Raw genomic sequence first — 20,676 nt, 5'->3', positions numbered from 1 at the left:
GAACTTCTGTTCTGAATCAGACCACTGGTGGGGTTTGGATACTTGTGTTTTCCAGAGTATGAAACCGTAAGTAACAAGGAATAGGAAAACAACCTTCCCTATAAAGGACTGCTAAAACCTAATGTGGCTGAAGAGGGTCCTCATGCTCCTTGAATCATTTTGGATAGACACCACCTCCACCTAATGCAGCACTTCTGCCTGATAGTACCTGTTATGACAGAGAAAGCTGACAGAAGCAGAGAACAGACACCAATTCCTATTTTGCAGTAGAAAAAGAGAGATGCAGAGAGATGATGTGATTTTTATTTGATAGTTCACAGAGCAGAAGACCATGATCAGTGGCAGTGTTAGGCAACAAATCTTCAGTTTAAGTGACAGCGTTATGCATTCCTAGTTGTGGGAAAAGGCAACTCCACAACACCTGAGTTCATAAGTACCAATACTTTTAAAAAGTTGTAGCCAAGTAAGGGTGTAGTTCCAGGCCTGACTGAGTTCAGCTGCTAGTTTAAATACTCCTTTTCCAACTGTGTGGAGTAATTGGGTTGTAACAGTCAACAAGCAGGTGTGAAATGGAATTTTACAACAACTGGAACAGTGGAGAATTTTATCCCAAATATCTTCTGAGTTTGGGCCACTTGGCACAAGTTAAAATCCATTATGCTGAACAATGTAACTGTTTTCAGAATCACAAACTGATCTCATCTCTTCTATCTACAACTCTTTTGTTAAGCTTTTTAAACAGTGTCACCTAGTAGAATACATGTGAAATCATGAAGCCTCTAAATGAGACCAGATGCCCAAGTACAGTAATTCATTTGTCCAGTAAAGCTTTTAACCAAGTGCCATTCGAACACAGTCTCAAGCATATAGGCTAAGTGATGTGATCACAGGTTTTAATGATTGCAGCAGGCAAGAGAGTTGCATCAGCTCCACCAAGGTTGGGTTTGAGGTAACAAAGATTGCTATTTTTAGATCTCCTATCAGAAATGTGGGATTAGGCTCAAATATGTGAGGAATTCCTTCCAAATGCTGTAACTCTGTCTGAGAAATGCAAATATGAACAATGAAATTGGGGAAATGCTAAGTAGTCACCTTATGTCAAATATGAAAAGAGTGTCATTGTACAAATCTAACTGGTTCTGAACTACCTAGCTGTGACACTCATGTTTAACTTCACAAAAGTGCATACAGACACTTTAATAGTGGCTGGAACCTTTTCACTTCTAGCTCAAGTAAGCGAGCTTGAAAATCATGTCTGTAAGCAGTCTTTCAGCAAGTCTTACAAGGTCATCAGTGTTCTTGTTGCCAATTTCCCTAGAGGGAGTTAGAGATACTTAATGATACTGAAATCACACAGGTCAAGTCTCAACATTTTTAGAGATCAATAAAGTTACCCTCTGGTAATATATGACAGAAACATAACATCCAACAGGGAAGAGTTCTAACTCTTGTTCAGAATGTTCTTAATAGCATAGACAGAAGGACAGACGTTTCAACAGCACACATAGCCACTGTGCAGAGCCTATTTTCCTAAACAGATTTCAGGTCTAGCACACCTTTACAACATCATATCGGGCCACATCTGGATCTGGCTTGTTTTCATCTTTTAATTTTTTATCTTGAGACTTCTCTGTTCCATTTATTTCTTCCTCTTCCTCCTCTTCTTCCTCCTCATTGTTGGGGACAAAGGGGAATGCAGCCATCCCTTGATACCATGAGAACGTCCAATCAAGATATTTCTATAAGGAGAATAAAAGCACATAAAATAAAATTCTCACAAAGAAATGATGGAAGACAAAAACGTTTCAAGGATGCTTTTGATTATGGAATGCTTTATTGATTCCCACCTAACCCCAGGAACACGATAAAGGGTGTTCTAGACATGTACAAGTAGAATGCAATGCTTTTTCAGGGAAGTGATTTTAACCTATGACCCACACCTGGGAAAACATGGAAAGCAATTACTGTGAGGTGAATTAAATTCACTATGCAGGTACCAGAAATGCAGCTTAACAAGAAAACATTTAAGATAAAACTAAATAAACAAACCACCAAGGCTCTAGAAGATAAACTTAAATTTGGCATTTATTGGCTCTATTCCCATTTCTGGATCTGCGTGGAACTTAGGTCACAAATAATACAGAATGGTCATGTAAAAATGGTATGTTAAAATAAAGACTGCCTGATGTATTTTTTCATGTTTGTTTGGCTTTTGTCTGAACACCCCCCAACTTCAGCAAATAAAAAAACCCTTTTTTGTTCACAGCTAATGACAGTGTCAGATACTCTCAAGTTCCAGGGCAATACTGCAGTAAGTGAGCTTTCAACTCTTCAGAGAGGGGATTGCTCCCATAGCAGACCTACTTCCCCCAAAATGTTTTAGAATATAAAAGACAGTCAAATTGAATGCTTGCACTACTTAATAACTGCTTTAAATTTCCATTTCCTGAACTGGCACTCAGAAATAACTACCACATTAGTCAGAAAAGAAGTGGTAGACTTCAACTAAACCCTGAGCTGTTTTGAAAAATTTCAAATGGAAGTGCCAAGGAAGCGCAAGTTATTAACAGACAAAAAAAAATTTAAAAAAAGCAATATTAAACAAAGTTGGTGAGTGAGTGAATGACATGGTCAGAAGAGGCCTGACTTTGGGGGATGAAGCTATCTGGAATACAGAGTTTGGGACTATAGCCTTCCTTCCACCAAGAGAAGGAAAAGCATAAGACAGAGTATCTGGGTCTTCGAAGGAAACAAAGAGAAAGGTGCTTCCTTCCCATAGCCATTGATGAATGAACAAAACCTTCAGACAGCATGATTTTTATGTATGTTGATCTTCTGTGTTTATAGTGGGGATAAATCCTGTTTGTCTTCCAAATCCTGGAGCAAAAGGCCAAACTTCCAGCCCTGTCGCTTCCTCAGAGACCTTTTGAAACTCAGCAGCGTGAGACTCTAGGAAAGACTCTCTGAATGAGAAAAATATACTGACACAGCACTCACAGCGCTGCTTTTGGCATTGAGAGAGTCAGCAATCCCTGCTTATACAAGACATCACACCACAAGCTTTGACCTGAGAATCAGAGCACTGCAGGCAGTTATGAACCAGAGTAATATCAGAAGAAAGAAAAGCACATTAAGAAGCTGATTCATAGCATTAATTACCTACCACAGGCGGGCAGGACTCATCTAGAACGCCATTAGGCTCATAGCTTAGAAAAGGAGCAAGATGTGGAGAAAGCTACCCAGTCCTTCATTTCTCTTGCCTCCCCACTAGGGAGAGCTCCAAAGGCCTGGGAGAAGTTGCAGGGGACTTCTTGAGATCTGCCCACTCTTCTCTATCACCAGCCCCTTTGCAATCTGACACAGGAGCAGCTCTCATGGAAGGAACTTGAAATACAGCCCACAGAATGCTTTGCCTATAAAGGCTGCTTCTGTCCAACCAGGAAGACATCTTAGTCTTGCTCCTCAGGGCTGTCTAGTATCTCTGAACACCCAAAAGAAGTTTCAACATTCTAACAGGAGAAAAAGCATCAAGGAGAGAATAGACACACGAGAATGCAAAATTAGATATTTATCAATGTAAGAAAAGCATTTGAGAACAGCAGAAAATGGACAATGAGAGAAAGAGAAAACAGCATCATTACGAGGCATAAGGGAAAGCAGGGAGAATATTTAATCTGTTCAGAAGCAGAAAAACTACAAAGCAAGAAGCCAACAACATAGGAAGCCATACTAAAAAAAAACTAAATTGTACACATACATTAGTAGTGGCCTGATCTAGATTGTAAAGATGTCAAAAGGAAGAGAACCTCAGCAGCCTGCACTGGATTTAATCATGAGGCAGAACTAATTCAAACAGGAGAAAAGATGTCTGAATCTCTCAGACTGGGATAACACACTCCCTTGTCTGTCCCAAAGCACAGCAATGGCATTCTATTGACCATTAAGCTAACCCATCCAGCAAGCCTTTGTTTAAGCTGTTTACCAAGTCTTCTCATTCCTATTCCTATAAACAGCCCAGCATGAAATCAAGCCCAGGCACTTAATGATTGTCTCACCTCATCATCGAGTGACACCAGCAGAGCCCGGAGAGCACCAACAGATGCTGCCATGACGTTATCCACTGCATCATCCAGTGAGAAGCGCAGCAAAAAGAGAAACCCAGCATCAAGCAGCAGACGCAGAATGCTGCCCTTCAAGGAGGAAGCAAACTCTCCAGCCTTGGCCTGAAATGTACGCCACACAGAGCCAGTGTTAAAGCTGTGTCATCTAAACTGGGTACATCTCAACATTCTGCGTGTCTGCCTCTTCCCATTTCTACTATAAAGCAGCTAAATTGTGTGCAGGTTTTTTTTTTTCCTTTATTCTCTCCTCTCTTCATTCTACAGAGGCACGCAACTCCAGTTCCTTAATGCAGGAAACCTTTCTTTTTAAAGTCTGGACCCATCTTCTGACTTCATCCTGTTCTGCTCCATTGTTCTCAAAATCACATTGTTTCTTCTTCTCTGCCTCCACTGCTGTTGGAGGGAAGGTTAGCACTTCCCCTAAGAGGTAGGTGGAAACGTGCACAGAAGTAAATATTCATTTTGCTTTATGCTATTGGCACATTGCTCTATGAGTAGGCTGGTTCATGCTCACCTCCTACAGAAAAAGCACATCATGAAGCTGGCTCAGACAACAGGAGTGAAAGGGTCATTGCCAAGGATAGGTTTGTCACAAAAGAAACACCAAAAAAATAATGCTTGTGTTCAAAGCAACAACAGAACTGAAGCTGCAGCACTGCTGCTGAACAACGCTTGGAAGCATCTCCCTCCAGAGAAACCTGAAACTCAGTTTGTTATGCCCCAACACTTAACTTCTCTAACAATAAGGAGATCCTGAGAAAAAGAATGCCCTGCTGGTGATTTTGCTCACATTCATTGAATAGTAGAAAGCAAACAACTAGTACCAGAGAATCTGGGCCCTGATCCACCAGAAACTTGAATTATGGGGAGGAATTCCATGGAAAGTGACTTACCTTTTGAACAATACGACCCAAGACCTGTAGAGCCAGTGTCCTCTGTTGAATAACTTGGCTGCGAGACAAATGAAAGAGCTCTTGGAGAGAATAACCAGCCCTCTAAAGGGGGGGGGGGGACAAAAAAGAAAAAAGGGGACGGGACAAAAAAGAAAAAAAAAAAATCAACAAAAAAACTCAGCTATAGGTAAAAACAGGCCCCTTAAAATAAGATTAACTGTAAAATACTGCATAACGGGAGATAAGCTGCAATGCAATGTTGTTTGCTGCTTTGTGGCAATTGCAAAAGAGATTCTAATCATTGATGTGACAGGAGAAAACTGACTCCTTAAGAAAAGGAGGTATGTGCACCTTTTTCCAACACCACAGATCCTTAATGGCATTTAAGATAAAAAGCATTAATGGAGTTTTCTGAAAGCAAAGCAGTTAATGCATGCAGATCCAACTTCTCCTCAGGAGCTTGTTTCAAAAGAAAATCACCAATCCACACTTTCCTAAGGTTTTTGTCACTAAAAAGCTTTGATACAAAAGGAATCTGCCAAATCAAACACAGAAAACATAAATAGGTGTGCCCTTTCTACTACATTACACCTACCTCTGCCTCTTCTCCATGGTGATGCAGGCCTAGATGTGTTGGTAAATCAGCATCTGCAGGAATTAATTCTCCCTTTAAACTGAATCGAGCTTGCATTCCCTACAATGAAAGGGTGGAGGGAGAAAAAGATTATTTCTATTGCCTTCCGCTCCATTCACCTCTTAAAATACCACCTCTTACACCAACTGCTGGAAGGTGACAGTTCAAAAACTCCCCAGGTCAGGCCTCAAATTCTTAAAAAAAATTTACTCCCCTCTTTCCTTTTTTCTTAGCTTTCAGACCTGTTTCATCCCAGATTACAGCTGCTAAACTCTCACTTCCTAGCTCTCTTGAGCACTACAGACTGAATTGACCACGTATTACCCAGCCTATAGAAGAAACTGGGGAATCTCCCAGCCTGATGAAATCTTACAGATTGAGTAACCAGAGGACTAGTTTTTGAAGCCTTCAAAACTGTTACTGCTGAGAAGCACGATCCAGACACAAACATGAAAAATACCAGTTTCTGCTTTCAAACCTTTTTGGTTTTCTTCTGCCGAGGTGAGGGTAAATCTTTCATCCATTCCAGCTTCTCAAACTCCACATTGTCCATGTGAATCCATTCCTTCTTGGGCTTCACAGGCAGATCATCATCTTTGTGGGAGGGGAAAAATAGCAGTCTTACCTTCCAAGGCAGGAATGAAGAAAATACTATTCCCTCTTTGCCAACCTACTTGGCTTAAAGACTCCATCAAATATAGGATTCATGTAAAATAAGAAGAAAACAATTTTCAAACTGACTGTTGGCTGATGCATAAACATCAAAGGTTTAAAGCTGTTTTCATCTTTCATGAGAGCTAGAAGAGGAAGTAAACAGCACTAATGAAATTCACAGACAAGGCTAATTTGGGAGAAGCTGAACAGAAGTCAGGACACAAATAAGGCAAGTGATCAGAACCAGGGCAGAAAAATAATATCAGCCCTACTTTTGAGAAAGCAAACTAATATCATCCAAGGAGGGGGGTGTTAGGGGCGGTGTGAAATCATTCAAAAGTATTAATGCAGAGATGTCCAAGCAAATTATTGGAAGCCAGTATGATTTCAGCCTAGATACGCTGGAGAGAGCACAAACACTACTATTCATGCTTTCATCGCATTTGCGATGCTGCTTTTTGTTCTGTGTCCCCCTCTAACGGCTTGAGGAGATCAGCTTGGGAAGAAAAGATCAAAACAACTGAAAATTTACACAGCTTGCCTGAGAAACAGCTCAGTGGGGAAACTGAACAGTTGAACAAGAATTTTAGAGATGCAAGTACTAAAGGAAGAAATTACTGATTCAACTTTATGAAGAGCTTTGACTAGAAGAATTGGAGAAACGAGACATTTATGCCTGACATCAGAAGAGTTGCCCTAGGAAAGAGACAGATCAGCATGTGGAAGAACCTCACAAGTGAAGGGACAGGAGAGATGTAACTGGAAATGATCTGAACACTAGCAAAGGTAATGCTTTGCTACTAGGATACTATCCCGTACCAGCATAAGAAGAGATGAGATAAGAAGTCTTTGCTATCTCAAGAGAAATTACACATAAGGACAGGAACAGGTAGTCTGAGGGCATGAAAAGCAGCAGCATCAGTCCTGCTGGAGCAGCCCAGAATTCATTTGCATTGCAGCTATTAATCCTAGTGCTCTAGTCTTCTCTTGCAAGGAACAGTGAGTCCCACTGAGATGCTTCCTGCTGATAACTGGCCTGAAACCTATCGTCTTACTTTCCTCCAATTAGTAGATAAACTTTCAGGAAGGGCACTCATCCTTTCTAGGATGAAACTTCACCCTTATGATCAACGTGGTATTGAGTCAGGCAAGGAACCAAGCACAGAGTTATCTTCCCCAGCCAGAAAGCTGTTCAGCAGCTGAAAGGCTCAGCACACATTTTAATTGAAGAGAAGGAAAAAGCATCTGAAATGTAAGAAAGTGGAATGTTTGTGGGTGGTAGGTGCAAAACTAGAGGAAATAAAATCAGCAGAAAAATGAAATCTATTGACATTTGTAATTCAACAAATTGTTTTCTCCATTAATTGCTAAATTGATAGGGTTGAGTTAATCATTCTATGAATAGGATTACGCATATTACCACCAGCCTTCAGTATTATGATCTTGATCAACAAGAAAAGACGGATATATATTCCAAGACATCAGCAGATTGTTCAGTTACTGAGAGATGCCTTTACAGAAACACAAGCTGACAGTGTGAATGCAACACTTGCACTGAACTTTTTCAGACTTGGGTTCTATTAAAGGCTACCACCCAACCTCTTCCCTTTCTGCCTTGCTTCCCCTTTTCCTGGTACCAGAATTTACTTTTCCATTTGATAAGATTACAAGTTGCTGGATAAAGGCTTGTTTATTAGAAACAGTAGCCTTTTATCTCATTAGAGAGGCAGGTTTGACTTTTGAGCAATTCCACTGCTTTGTGTCATCACCCTCTCCCTGGGGAAATTCAGAATGACCATTTCTGCTGGGTTATTCATGATTCGTTTACTTCTGAGCACGAACAGATGCAAAATCCCAACACTAAGCGCTAATGTCAAATTAATATTTTACATCTCCTGTTGGCCAAGATGGGCTGCAGGCACAAACTCAGTGCTAGAAAGGCTTCCCTTGGTTTTATAACGGTGTTCCAGCTCATCCTTTCTTTGTTATTTCAAATATTCTGGGGAAACTCCTCTTCTCCTTTCCTGTGCAGTCTTCCATGGGAAGCAAAAGATGTTGTCAGCACACGATGCTCTGAACACTGAGCTATTCCCAAGAGCACTACTACAATCTTCTATTGCTCCCAGTCGAGTAAAAGAATGTCACTTAACCTGGTGCTACTTGTGCACTTGATTGTTCTGGAACTAAAAAGAGCTAAAAATAGTCCTTTTGATTAAGATGAATTCGTGGAAAAGTAAAACTTGGGGAGAAACAGCAAAAGGACTGTTCACTGAAGTGTCTTCCTCAGTAAGAGGCTAATCAGCTTTCCTTCTCCTGCATGTGTACACACACATACACTCACAGTCTCATCCCTCTCATCGAGAAAACGATAAATGGTTGTTATCTCTTGCAAACACCAAGCTGAAATCCAGGAGTGATTCAGAGACCTCTTTAATCAGTCTGCACGTTGCACTGGGACACAAAGAATGCATCAGAAGAGAGGATCGAGAGATAGAGACAGCCAAAAATTGACATGAAACTGGGGGAGAAGCGTGCTAACGAGGGAGAGAGACATGCTATGAACAAAAGTGTGGGGAAGATGAGAATGGGAGCCTAAAATCACAATAGAGAAAAAGAAATAGCTAAAGAAAAAACTGCAGTGAGGAAAGCAACAGTAAGAGCAGAAGCTTAAGGGGAAAACACTTCTCTGCCATGAGAATATATGGGTTACTCTAGCTGCTGGGGATAAAGCAGCTTTCTCCTCATGCAGGCATATATTGAGTATTAAAGAGTTCTGTCATAAGAGGCAACAGCTCTGTACAATTCTTCCAAAAAAGCAGAAGAACATTCTACACCTTAATAATTCCCTCCATCCACAGCACAAAGAAAAAAACTGTATCCTGTGGCAATCACCATGTGGGTTCTGAGATACAAGCCACAGAGTGGGGCCATCAGGAGTAGTATGATGATAAGACATACATGCGCTATATGAGCAATTTCCCTGAAGTGAGATTGACTGTCATCTCCATGCCATCCTGTGAGCAAATCACTAATTCTTACTACCCAACACCCTCTTGTCCCCAGCCAGTCCCAGTTAAAAGAAATTATTCAAGCAGCAGCTGAATCTCACTACCACACTCTTCTGTTTCCCTGATCACACAACTGAACAGAAGAGCAATGATGCCTAGTTTAAAACATTTTCCCTTCAGAGACCTCAGAACAAATTTCAAAAACAAAGCAAGACCTCCCACTGAATAGCTCACCTCCGTTACATAGTGTTATCACCCTTCTAATCTATGGAGCCCAGCTAGAAATAACAGAGACGTTCTTTCTTGAACCCAAAATAGATGTATTTTTTAAATATCATGATAAAATTCTGAGTTGGGTAACTAACCAATCTGGATTGATGCAAACACCATGCAAATCTTACATTTATGTTCAGAACATTAACAACATGCACTTCGTTTCTTACCTGTGATTTCTACCTTCGTATTTTCTTCCTTCCTTACAGATTCTTCCAGACCCGACTCCTGAGTGGAAAGAGATGATCCTGCACCATGCTGAGCCACAGGCAGAGATTCCAAACACTCCTCCAGTCTGTTCTGTTCCATTTTTAATTCCTTTTTCTGGCCTTCACTGCCACCACATCGTGACTTTAAGAAAGCAACTAAACTGGAATCTGCAAGTATTGACAAAGAGACAGACAGAGAAGTGACAGAAAGTCTCAAAATACTTGATATGCCTATAGCTCTGCTATTTATGTTTTAGTCTTTTCATTCCCATTCCACATGCCCTCTTCTTCTGTACCATCACTTCTTTTCAAACTGAGGCTCTTAACTGCTTTATGACATCTTGAGCACATAAGCTGGGTACAACTGACTGGTGAGGCAACACCAGAGAAAGAGCTGATAAATGTCTTTCAAGGTAAAGCAACCACAAAAATTCTAGTTATTCTCCCAGCTTACAAATAAAGAGATAATTGTTTCTTTCCCCCTCACTGCCACTGAAAAGGCACATCCAAACAAAATTATTCATTGTGGAGAGAATTCTGGTCTGTGATTTATAGGAGGATCCCAGGTCGCACAGTTTGCTTACCCTGCCTGTGCCTCAGTGGCATCACTGGCCAGGAGAATACAAGGAACAGACACAACAAAAATAATTACCTGCTTTTTACTGAACTACACTAGAGCTGCATAGTCTAGATATTATATTAGGAGAAGGAGATCTTGTTTGTTCTAAACCGACTCCCTATCCTGAGAGTCAATTATGATTTGACAACATCCAGAAAACAGATGTGGCCATTCTCTTCGTGATCTGGAGGAGAAAAGGAACATTTGGGAGGTAGGGGTGTTTTGAAGGACAGATAATATTCCTACGGCTCTGAAATAGGAAAATGTCAGATGTTGATCATTTCAGATCTGCTACAGATATCCCACATCATTTTTGATGGAGCGCACTTTCTCTCTGAATACTCTTCATCTGGAAGATGTGTTGGGATGTTTATGCCAGAGGTGAACAGTAATTGTACCTCTCAAAGGCACAGAGACACTCCAATAACAGTGTCAGAGATGTATAAAGTAACAGAATATAACACCTACATTGATTATTTATTCTTTGGAGGACAAAAGACAAGGAATTCAGAAATGCTCTGCACCTGAGAGAAGTCATCCCAAAAAGGAAATGACTCCCACGTCTCTGAAACAGTTCAAAGAGGATGCAGGGATCTATCCCACACTTGCAATTCCTGCACGCTCTCCTCATGATGCAGTTTAAACCTCCCTTGGCAAAGGAGAGGCATTCAGCCCAGTCTCATTAAAGCACGCATATTTTTTCCCGAATGCAAGCAGAGCTCTCACTTTCTCACACTTCACTGTACACAGCAAGGAAAAGACTGTATTCATTATTTCATCATTTCACACAAACAGTGACAAACAAGGCACTGATGATGTCAATCTATGCACAGTACATCAGAAAATAAGCCTACTTCTGCCCACAGTGTCCATGGGCAAAACAGTATCGACAGTAAGACCCTGAAGACACTGGCCAGCATGGAATTGCCTACCCATCCTCATAGTCCACACCATGGAGTCTCATCTGCTTGATAACTAAGAGGTTAATTCAGAGACTGGGCAGCATTAAACACCCACCAATTATTCACACTCCTGAATATGAAGAAAGAGTCTCTTTAATCCACATCTCTGTGCCTGTCCAGATCCCAAGTTCATCTGTAAGCCAGCAATTTAGTTTAGGAGTTGCTTCATTGTGCATAATTCCCTAACCACAGATATTTTGGGAAAGCCAAAATTACTCCCAGTTTCCTTAAGGCCTCAAAGACTGAAAGATCTACAATTTTAACCCATAGGGCATATAAACAAATACCTTGTTTCAGAAAATAATTTATTGTTCAAAAATACTTAAAATACACCCTATCCTTTTTGAACTCCCTAAGTATTCACTTCACTAATATCCCAAAGGACGGAGTGGTAGGGACAAGGAGCAAAGATCACAAATCAGTCACAAGAATAAAGTGCATAAATAAGGTATTTTTCATACACATGCCATTGTTATAAGCAGTGAAGTTTAAAAAAAAAAAAATGTTTTTCACCTCAGGTAATTTGAAGAGCTCAGCTCTCTAAATGAAGGATATAACTAAGCATTCTATCTGCAATTATTTTGAACAGTTCCTTTGCCACCTTTCCAGTTATACCTATGCTGCTTGCAATGAAGTCAAGATCATTAATATGATCTTTAAGCTAAACACACGAGAGACTTATGCCTCTAAAATGCCACTCACACCTAAATTTGATGCTAGAGAACCTGAAATTATGAGAATTTCAAAAACCCTTGTCTGCAACCTACATCTGTATGTTCTTAAGCATACAAAATCATTGAAACGAACGCCAACAAGTTTTACAGTGCCCCAGGTCACACAAAGTCTTATCAAACATACCACACACAGTGTTCTCCCCCATCTTGTCCTCACCTGTCAGTGACAGGCATTCCCAGAGCACCACTGTGGACAGGGCTCCAAACCAGAGACCAGACCCCTGCCAGAACACCTGCACCCAACAGCCAGATAATTAAATCACTTTTTCAAGAAGTTCAAGACTAGTTGTAAGTTTTTCTGCTCTGTCAAGTACATATTTGAACTGAAATCTCCCACATGCCCACACATTTCCCCTATCTGGGTACTGAGAGTTCTGCCCCAAGTATCAGGTATTTTGGAGGGGAAAACCAAGGGCTCTCTCTCACCTCAGCATTGCTACGGCCATCCCAAGAATAGCTTTGCTTTCTTATCTGCTTCAGAGAATTACATTTTAGGAGCTCAATACGTGTATATGTAACCAGCTATTTAGTGTGCAAACTAACAGAGTGCATGGACCATCTTATCCCACAGCAAAGGGGAGAGGAGACAGACTTAAGCTAAGCCCCCTCCCACTGAGGAATAAGCGCTCTTTAATTCCTTCACACTTAATTCTTACTCATAAGCTACGGACATGACATGGAAGCTAGATTATCCACATATGCAATGAGCAGGAATCCCAAACTCCCATCTTTGATCTGTGAATTTGGCAAGACTTCAGGACACCTACACATTCAAGTAAACTTCCATGTCTCTAGAATTCACCCTGGGAAGCACATACCCAGCTGAGCCAGAAGCCTTTCCTGCTCCTGTAGGATCTCTTCCTCAGACATGGACCGCAGCTTCTCCAAGTTCTCTCTGTGAATAGCTTGAGCTTCCTGCTCACTCTTTTGGCTTCCAAGACCCTCTCCCGTTATGAGACAAGGCCGCTGAGAGGTCAAAAAGTCACCAGCTTTATCTATAAGATCCAGCAGAGAAAGCAGTGATTTAAGTGTCTACAACATTATGAATTTTGTCAGCATCTCAATTTTGTCATTATCAAGCTTGCATAATTTCTTTTTTTTTTTTTTAACTTTGGTAGCCACATTAAAATAGGAGTAAAGAAGTTTAGTTTAGCTTCAAACAAAACTAAAACATTTGGGCTTTCATCCCATGTCACAACAAAACGTCATTTCCACCTTGTTTCTTTAGGAGTTTGGGGAGGGATGGGGGGAAAGGAATTTTTCTTTAATGCAAAGCAACAGCAAGAAAAGGTAAACTGGAGCATAATTCACAACTGATGAGTCAGACCATTCTTCCAAGTTAGTGAATACTAGATTCTTTCGCTGTCCAAGAGCGCCTGAACCCACATTTGTATGTCAGCTGAACCGTGACCTAGTAAATATCTGTTGAGTGAAACAGAGAATTAAAATTATTAGGTAAACCAGTTTCCAGAGTGATACAGGATCCATTCTCAACACAGGCATGTTTGCTTCTAACAATGTCCTGTATTCACCTTTAAGGCTTAAACATATCAGAAGTTCCAGCAGGGGTGCATTTTTCCTATCCTGAAAAATCAAGTCTCCTTTCACCTGATCTAAATCCTTTTTAAAGGTCCATTTCATTTAACTCCAGCAGCAGGGTAACATGCTCCTTTGGTCAGAGTGAGACCCTCCAGCTGTCCTGTAGCCCACTATACAAGGACCTGACCTAGTGGCTTTATTCCTTATGTTTTGTTCATATGCTCCATATAGTGACTATACGGAGGTCCTATGACCCTAAGCCAGCCAACCCTGAAAGCATCAAACCCCTGTTCAAACAGCAGTAATGACACTCATCATAACATTAGTAAGGTTTGATGTCACTTCCACAGCAGTTGTCTTGCATATCGAGCAGAAAGAGACGAGAAAACAGAGTGACCTGGTAAAAGATTCAGTACGCTTCCCACCATCAGCAACTAAGCTGAGGGTTACCAGGCACAAACACATTGTTACCACAAGAAATGGAGCTCCCCCTCTTCTCCTCTTGCTTCTAGTGATCCTGCCACAACAATCTTGCTGAGGAGGCCAAGCCATTTTCTGCCGTGCTACTACATTTTAGAAGTGTTCTACTTCAAGAGGATCACAGCTATAGAGCTGCTGTATTTGCCTTTGAGATTTCTCAGACAGAAGCACACACGCACAATTGTAACAGGATATACAGTAAGCACAGTACATTGACCTGGACAGTGGATTTGTGCACGCACAGCACAGCATGTCTGTGGGTTCTCTTACCAATTCTCTGACAGTGGTCAGGGCAGACAGAAACCTTAGCCAAATGGCAATAACCCTCAAATGACATCTGGTCTCTATTTCAATGTGAAAAAGAGGGTGTCAGGGAAAAACCCAGACTGATGGTGGTCCTAAGCAAATAGGACTGCCCAAGACAAAAAAAAAAAAAAAAAAAAAGCCTGGAGATGCTGGTAGCAGTTGAATTGGTTTCATCTTTCCTTGTCACATTGCTGTCAGACAAGTCACTGCTGGAGGTGGCACTGCCTCATCAGCACTGCCTCACAGCATTCCTTATGGAGCAAAGCCATACTTTCATGGCAGCGGATCTGGTGACGGAAGACTGAGCTTTCAGCTTCTAGGTAGGAGTGAGAACCCGTATCACAGTGGTCCCAAACACCTTCATCAGACACAAGAACCTCTTCCTAAAATTGTGGAAATCAATGATGAAACAAGAAAAGCTTTATGTATAACAAATAGAGAGGAAAAGGAGGACAAGAACCTTGAAAAATAAATCTGTTTGGCCCTGTGTGAAGCAAAAAGGAAATCAGTGAGAAAGCTAACCCAATTTTTAGAATGTTAATTTGTGTCTCAGACCATTTCAAATCCTTGTCACACCACAGACATTCCAAGTGACCTTGAGATACACTGAGGACAACAGTGCTACCCTAATTTAAAAATAAGGTGCACTGATGTTATGGTTACTAAGGCTATGTAAATACGGTAGGCTGGATAAGCAGAACCTTCTCCACTTACCATCCCTGATGCTGGGGAGAGGTGCCTCTTCTGCTGATCCCTCAGGATCCAGGTCAGCCGGAGCAGCTGATCTTATTTGCACGCACTCAGCAGCAGAGGGAGCTGTTGCTGCCTTTTCAGCAGCTCTTCTCGCTGCCATCTTTTGTGCAAAGATGCTTTTTCTTCCAGATCCCACCTTCACCTGCAAACAGGGAAGCCATGTGTCACCACTTTCCTCTCCAGACTCCCCCGCACACCTGCCACTAACAAATGTATAGATCTCATCCTAAAGACACCCTCAAATCAGACTTTGGGATATGACACGGACAAGCTGCTGGCAGCCACCTGCCCTCTTCTGTGCATGTACTATTCCTTTTTTTAACAGTTTAACGCTAGGACAGAGAGACAAAAACATGAATGTTTTTGCTACCTAGAGAAGGAAGATGATTAATTATAAGTGAATTCAAGCCAGGGAAGTACACCTAAAATATCACTAAACACAACAGTTCCAGCTTTCCTGCTGTTTGGAAACTCTGCATAGCTGAATACTTTAAATTTCTGAGGATAAATGGGGTTGTACTGCACTGTGCTCACCACATGCCTGGAACAGGCTTCTTATAAGGTGATTAGAGAGCAGCAGGGTGAAGAGATTTACACAGTAAGAAGTGGGCAAGTGGTGCTAAAATAATCCTGGCTAAATTACTGTGCTGCTTGCCTAGGCGATGGAAGGGCATAGCTCTGAACAGCCTTACACAGGATGCACAGGAAATCCAAAGCAGAATAAGAAAAAAAAAATCTCTTGCATGTCCCCAGTCCAGAGAAGAAACTTAAAAGGCAGTCTGAACGTTTGGTAGCTGCTTTGTGCACTCCTGCATCAGGTAAACAGAACTGGTAGTTTAAAAAGTATTACTCTTTCCTTTCAAAAAAGCTGCCGTTCAAAATAAGCTACCTCTTCAAAGCAACCACAGCTATCAATCGCATATCAGTTCCCAGCATCTGACTCCCACTCAGCTAGCAGCTCTTGCTACTACAGCAACAACTGATGATAGCAGCCATGGCTTCCAGCTTTACAGCCTCAGAAGAAAAATTATGTCAAAATCCAAAAGGCTGCAGAAGATAATCTGTGCAACCATACCCAAACGTCATGCCAGGAGAAATCGGGTGCAACTTTAGTACGGACTTAACCAAACTCGTGGACAAATTAAGAGATTGTTCCTCAGAGAAAAACAAGCAGAACAGGATCAATTCTATTACAGCAACGCAGATTTGATCCACCTCACTAAAGTTAGCTGAAGGGGATCACCTCTTTCCTAAACCGAAAGGATTCCGATGTTATTTAACTGCAGGGTATGGAGTACCTACTTGACGGCAGCTTGGTAGAAGAGCTCTCTCCTACACTAAGGTGGCAATGCCAGAGATATGTTGAGCTAGCTTATGATCTCCAGCATGCCAAGTCACTTATTTTGAGCCCTACCACCCACCAAGCATTAGGCTTTGTTGTGGGGTAGTTTTAATTGTCAATGAAGGTAGCATAAAACAGCTGCTCCCAACCTTACCTCACTTTTTATCTCAGAGCGGTGAAATGTCCTTGGAAATGGGTCTCCTGAGGGCACTGGCATGGTCACTGCTACTGCACTCGTATCTCGTTCCTGCAGCAAAAAATTCAAACCCTGTAGAAACCATCGCAACAGCCAGACACGTTTATATCATTTAGCTAAGAGTGGACTCAAAATCTCTCAGCTCTGCAGCTCACAAGCTTTCTGCTACATCACTCTCAGGCTTAGAATACCTTGTGCTTATTTAGAGCCAAAGCGAGGCTATTTTCCAAAAGGCTGGGCTGCCAAACTCCACACACCTACTCAAAGAATCAGATAAAGGATAACCTGGGCCAGGGCAAAGCAATGAGAACATCCCCCTTAGAGAGTCCAGAAACTCACCCAAATCCACACTAGAGCACATGCCTGCATGCAAGCAGTGTGACCTGTAGGCAGGTCTGGACTGGAGAGCAGATTCAAACCCATATTTAACTGACAGCAAAAATATACCCAAAGAGCTTTTTCTTTCAAGGTGCTCCAGGACAGTCGTCTACCGTGCTACAACTGCTGCATTACATTGTAGAAATAAAAAGCAGCAACAGAATCCTTCATCCCTGGCCACTGCTTAGTTCACAGCATTCAAAAAAACACTAGACCATCACATAAAAACCAGACATACAATAATTTTGCTGAAGACTGCTGTAATGTGTTGATCATGACTTTCCAGTCTTTCCTCTGGATCTTCATCCTCGAAGTGGACACAGGCACTTTTGATCTTGGACTTTTTTGGAGGAGCTGGAGTTAGAGCTGGGAGAATATCAGGAAAATCTGGAGAGGGGAAATAATAAGAAAAAAAAGCAGTCAAGTTACTCATATACAACTACTGTGCAACAGATACCAGACCAAGGCTCCCTAATAGCACCTACTATTGCTCTGATGAGAAACAAAGAAGATAAGGAAGCAATAAGACAATTAAGAGTCCTCTGTGTCTGACTTGCACTGGGTAGTGGAAAGAAACATGCTCAAGAATTTTATTATTTATGTATTAGCACCAAGATCTTTTCAAAGAGCTGCATAAGCAGGAAAGGGTACTGAGGCCTGACTGCAAGTATTAAGGGAAGAAGCAAGGCTGTACAGAAACACATAGTGTCCTTGCAGGTTCTGTTCAGGCACAGAAAAGCACATTTCCACTGCTGGCTCTAACAGTGAGTGATTTGTACAATCATGAGCAAGTCAAGGCCTCCTTTTCGCTATCTATAAAGTGGGATCATATTTCCTCACCTGGAACTAAGCATTGCAAGATTTAAGTTGTTGCTTTTAAGAAAGCACTTTGAGCCTCTGAGACTATTAAGCACAAGACAGCAGTGTTACTGCTGATGGAGGAAAACAAAACCGCGGGAAGGAGGCTTATCAAGCCAGACCTGCTGGCTGAAAGCTGTAGCTGTTACCAGAGCTAAATCTCAAAGACACTGACAACAGGGTCTGCATAGATGGCAAAATAAGCAGTGAGTGTCCAATGGGTACAAATCACAGAAAATACCACTTGCATTGAGGCTGGCAAGGTACCACAGGCAGCTGATAAACATAGAAAAAGGCAATGTGTTGGAAAGGTGGTTCTACTGAATGCTGGTAACATTGGACAAGTGCATTTTCCAACAAGGCTAAGAACAAACAATACTGCAAGGAGGACACACATGCAGGGCAAAAGCAACACTGGGTTGAGAGGGAGGTGAAAAGACAAGCGCTGAGGAACACTGAAAGGGACAGAGAATCCTAGTAATTCAAAGAAGCCCACAAGGGAAATTACCATCCAACATGACTACATCCTTGCTGTCCTGTAGCGAGAGTCTCTTAGCATCTGTGCTCCCTTCCGCCCCCTTCCTCTTGTCTGCTTTCTTCACAATCTTCACTGCAGGTGAAGCTCTGGCTGCCAGGAACTGGTTTTGAAAGTGCAGCAGGTCTGCCTCGGACTCCCCAGGCTTTGGCCTCGACAACATCTTGCCTTCTTGCTCTTGCAGCCCGGCCCTGCGTGCTGTTCACATGGAACCTATTGAAGACATGGAAAACTGGTTACAGAACTGGATTTCCTGGGGATAAGATGGGGACAGCAAAGGAAAACTATTCATTTTTGTCTCACTCTACTGTTCCTATACATACTGCAGCCACCCTATTTCAGGATCACCCCAGGACACAACTAGTTGTACCAGAGTCCCAGACAAACTGTTTACCTTGTTCTTCATCGCCGAACAACATGCTACTAGACAAGCCAACACCTGGTCTACCAGCCAGCTGGGAGCAGGATGGCATTCATCCAGCAAAAAGCCAGCCAACAAGCGCATCACTGCCAGAATGCCAACACCACGGCCTTGGATTTGCAAAGCCACAGAAGCACCTGGTCTAAGACAACAGATTTGACTTACTCCATTATCATCACCAACCAAGAACATCAGAGGCACAGTATCATGCAAACCTCCCCACTCCAGCATACGGTCTTCTCGGGATCCTAGCATTAGCATCCCTGTCAGGATGCAGGAGTCTGTCCATGTAGATTTGGACAATGCACTCGCCCTCACTGACTCTGTTTGCTCCCCTTATCACTCAAATCTCCCAAGCGAGAAAAGTTTTTCTTCCTTAGCCAGTCCCCCTGCTTTAGTTCTCTCTCTCTGCCCTCTTACTGGCAGAAGCCGTGCTATTTCCAAGCATTTTCATTTACTGCCCAGGCTAGTTTTAGGTTGAAAGCCAAGGGTGGTATTTACAAAGACTTCTACTTCTGTGCGTATGAGAACTTACTAGGAAGGCAACTATTCCACCTCCCATCTACTGGGCAAGAAAATATTTGTGACTATTACTCCCCACCTCTTATTCCCAGACCCTGGGACCATCAATCCATTTCTCACAGGCAGCGAGTAAAGTGTTTGCAAATACATTTCACACTAATTCAATCACTGATCAGCACTAATGCTACAGACTTGACACCCTCCCACACTTGGTATGTTGAAATATTTTGTACATATTTGATCTCTTCCACTTTTAAAAGCCCATCAGGACTCGATGATTTATTGTGAAGTTGGAAAGGAAAGTGGATATGGATTTTTAAAACTACAGTTATCTGCCATACGGGTAGGCTGTACGCACGAGAAAATGCAAAGCTTGGAAGTGAATCTCTGTCTTGATCTCAGACCAAACCAAAGTTCAATCATTGTGCAGGCACAGCCACTGCCCTGAAGCCAATGTTTTGTCTTATGCTATTATCATACTTTATTGTAAAATATGTGGAGAGATACCTTGTGAGAAGGATGCTAACAGACACAAGAATTACTCCATGCACTACTTATGACCTACGCTTGGAATATTTATACTATTTTCAGGGATCTCATTCTTGATCAAGATTGGCTAGATGTGATGCTGCTGGTTCCAAGATCACAAAGAGATCCAGGGAATTTTACATTTGGTTGTTTTTTTTTTTTTTTTAAAAGCAAGGCCTTAGTGTAAAACCACCAACCATGTAAGACTCGCTGAAATTCTTTTTCCTGTCCCTCATTTTGTGCAAAAGCTGGACTAAAACCATTCAGACTTAAGAGTTTTGCGTACCAAAACAAAGCAGATTTTCAGAGGTTTCAAGGTTTCCAGGGACTCCATTTACTTCAGCACTTCATGACTGAGGAACCAGACCTCTTCATCCGATGCCAACATCACAAGTTAGTTGTTCGATTTCAGACACCTCAAAACACTGACCTTAATGAAAGCTGTCAGCTCAAGAGTCCCTGAACAACAACTTCCATTTACACCAAGCCTATGTATGGCACAAGCAGCAGCAAGGGGAACTTCCCTGTACCCTCTGCACAATGAAACCCTCCCCCAACACACAGGGAAAATGCCCAACTTCTCTACCAAGGCTGTCAAGGACATCTGTGGAACACGGCCGCTAGCAAAGGCTACTTCAGGGCAGGAAGGGAAGGGAGCACCCTGCTACAGTGCCTTGCTACTGTCGGAGAAGGACTTAACACAAAAACACC

General features: G+C 42.0%; 1 protein-coding gene across 1 annotated transcript in view; it reads right to left on the bottom strand.

Annotated features, from left to right (window-relative positions):
- The window catches only part of RPAP1 (RNA polymerase II associated protein 1), a 36,300-nt gene extending 17,605 nt beyond the window's left edge, over positions 1 to 18,695 (bottom strand). The window contains exons 1-11 of the mRNA XM_009573210.1: positions 18,468 to 18,695; positions 17,340 to 17,488; positions 16,682 to 16,774; positions 15,147 to 15,327; positions 12,926 to 13,102; positions 9,754 to 9,960; positions 6,127 to 6,242; positions 5,610 to 5,708; positions 5,015 to 5,116; positions 4,056 to 4,223; positions 1,557 to 1,739 (exon numbers count right to left, since the gene is read on the bottom strand). Coding sequence (XP_009571505.1) covers positions 1,557 to 1,739; positions 4,056 to 4,223; positions 5,015 to 5,116; positions 5,610 to 5,708; positions 6,127 to 6,242; positions 9,754 to 9,960; positions 12,926 to 13,102; positions 15,147 to 15,327; positions 16,682 to 16,774; positions 17,340 to 17,488; positions 18,468 to 18,657 — 1,665 coding nt within the window. The 5' untranslated portion in view covers positions 18,658 to 18,695. The remainder of the gene's footprint in view (positions 1 to 1,556; positions 1,740 to 4,055; positions 4,224 to 5,014; positions 5,117 to 5,609; positions 5,709 to 6,126; positions 6,243 to 9,753; positions 9,961 to 12,925; positions 13,103 to 15,146; positions 15,328 to 16,681; positions 16,775 to 17,339; positions 17,489 to 18,467) is intronic.
- Positions 18,696 to 20,676: the final 1,981 nt, after the last annotated feature.

Source organism: Fulmarus glacialis, unplaced genomic scaffold, assembly GCF_000690835.1.
Source record: "Fulmarus glacialis isolate BGI_N327 unplaced genomic scaffold, ASM69083v1 scaffold44472, whole genome shotgun sequence".
Classification (NCBI taxonomy): Eukaryota; Metazoa; Chordata; class Aves; order Procellariiformes; family Procellariidae; genus Fulmarus; species Fulmarus glacialis.
The sequence above is the reverse complement of the archived record's forward strand: the minus strand, read 5'-3'. Positions and strand labels throughout refer to the sequence as shown.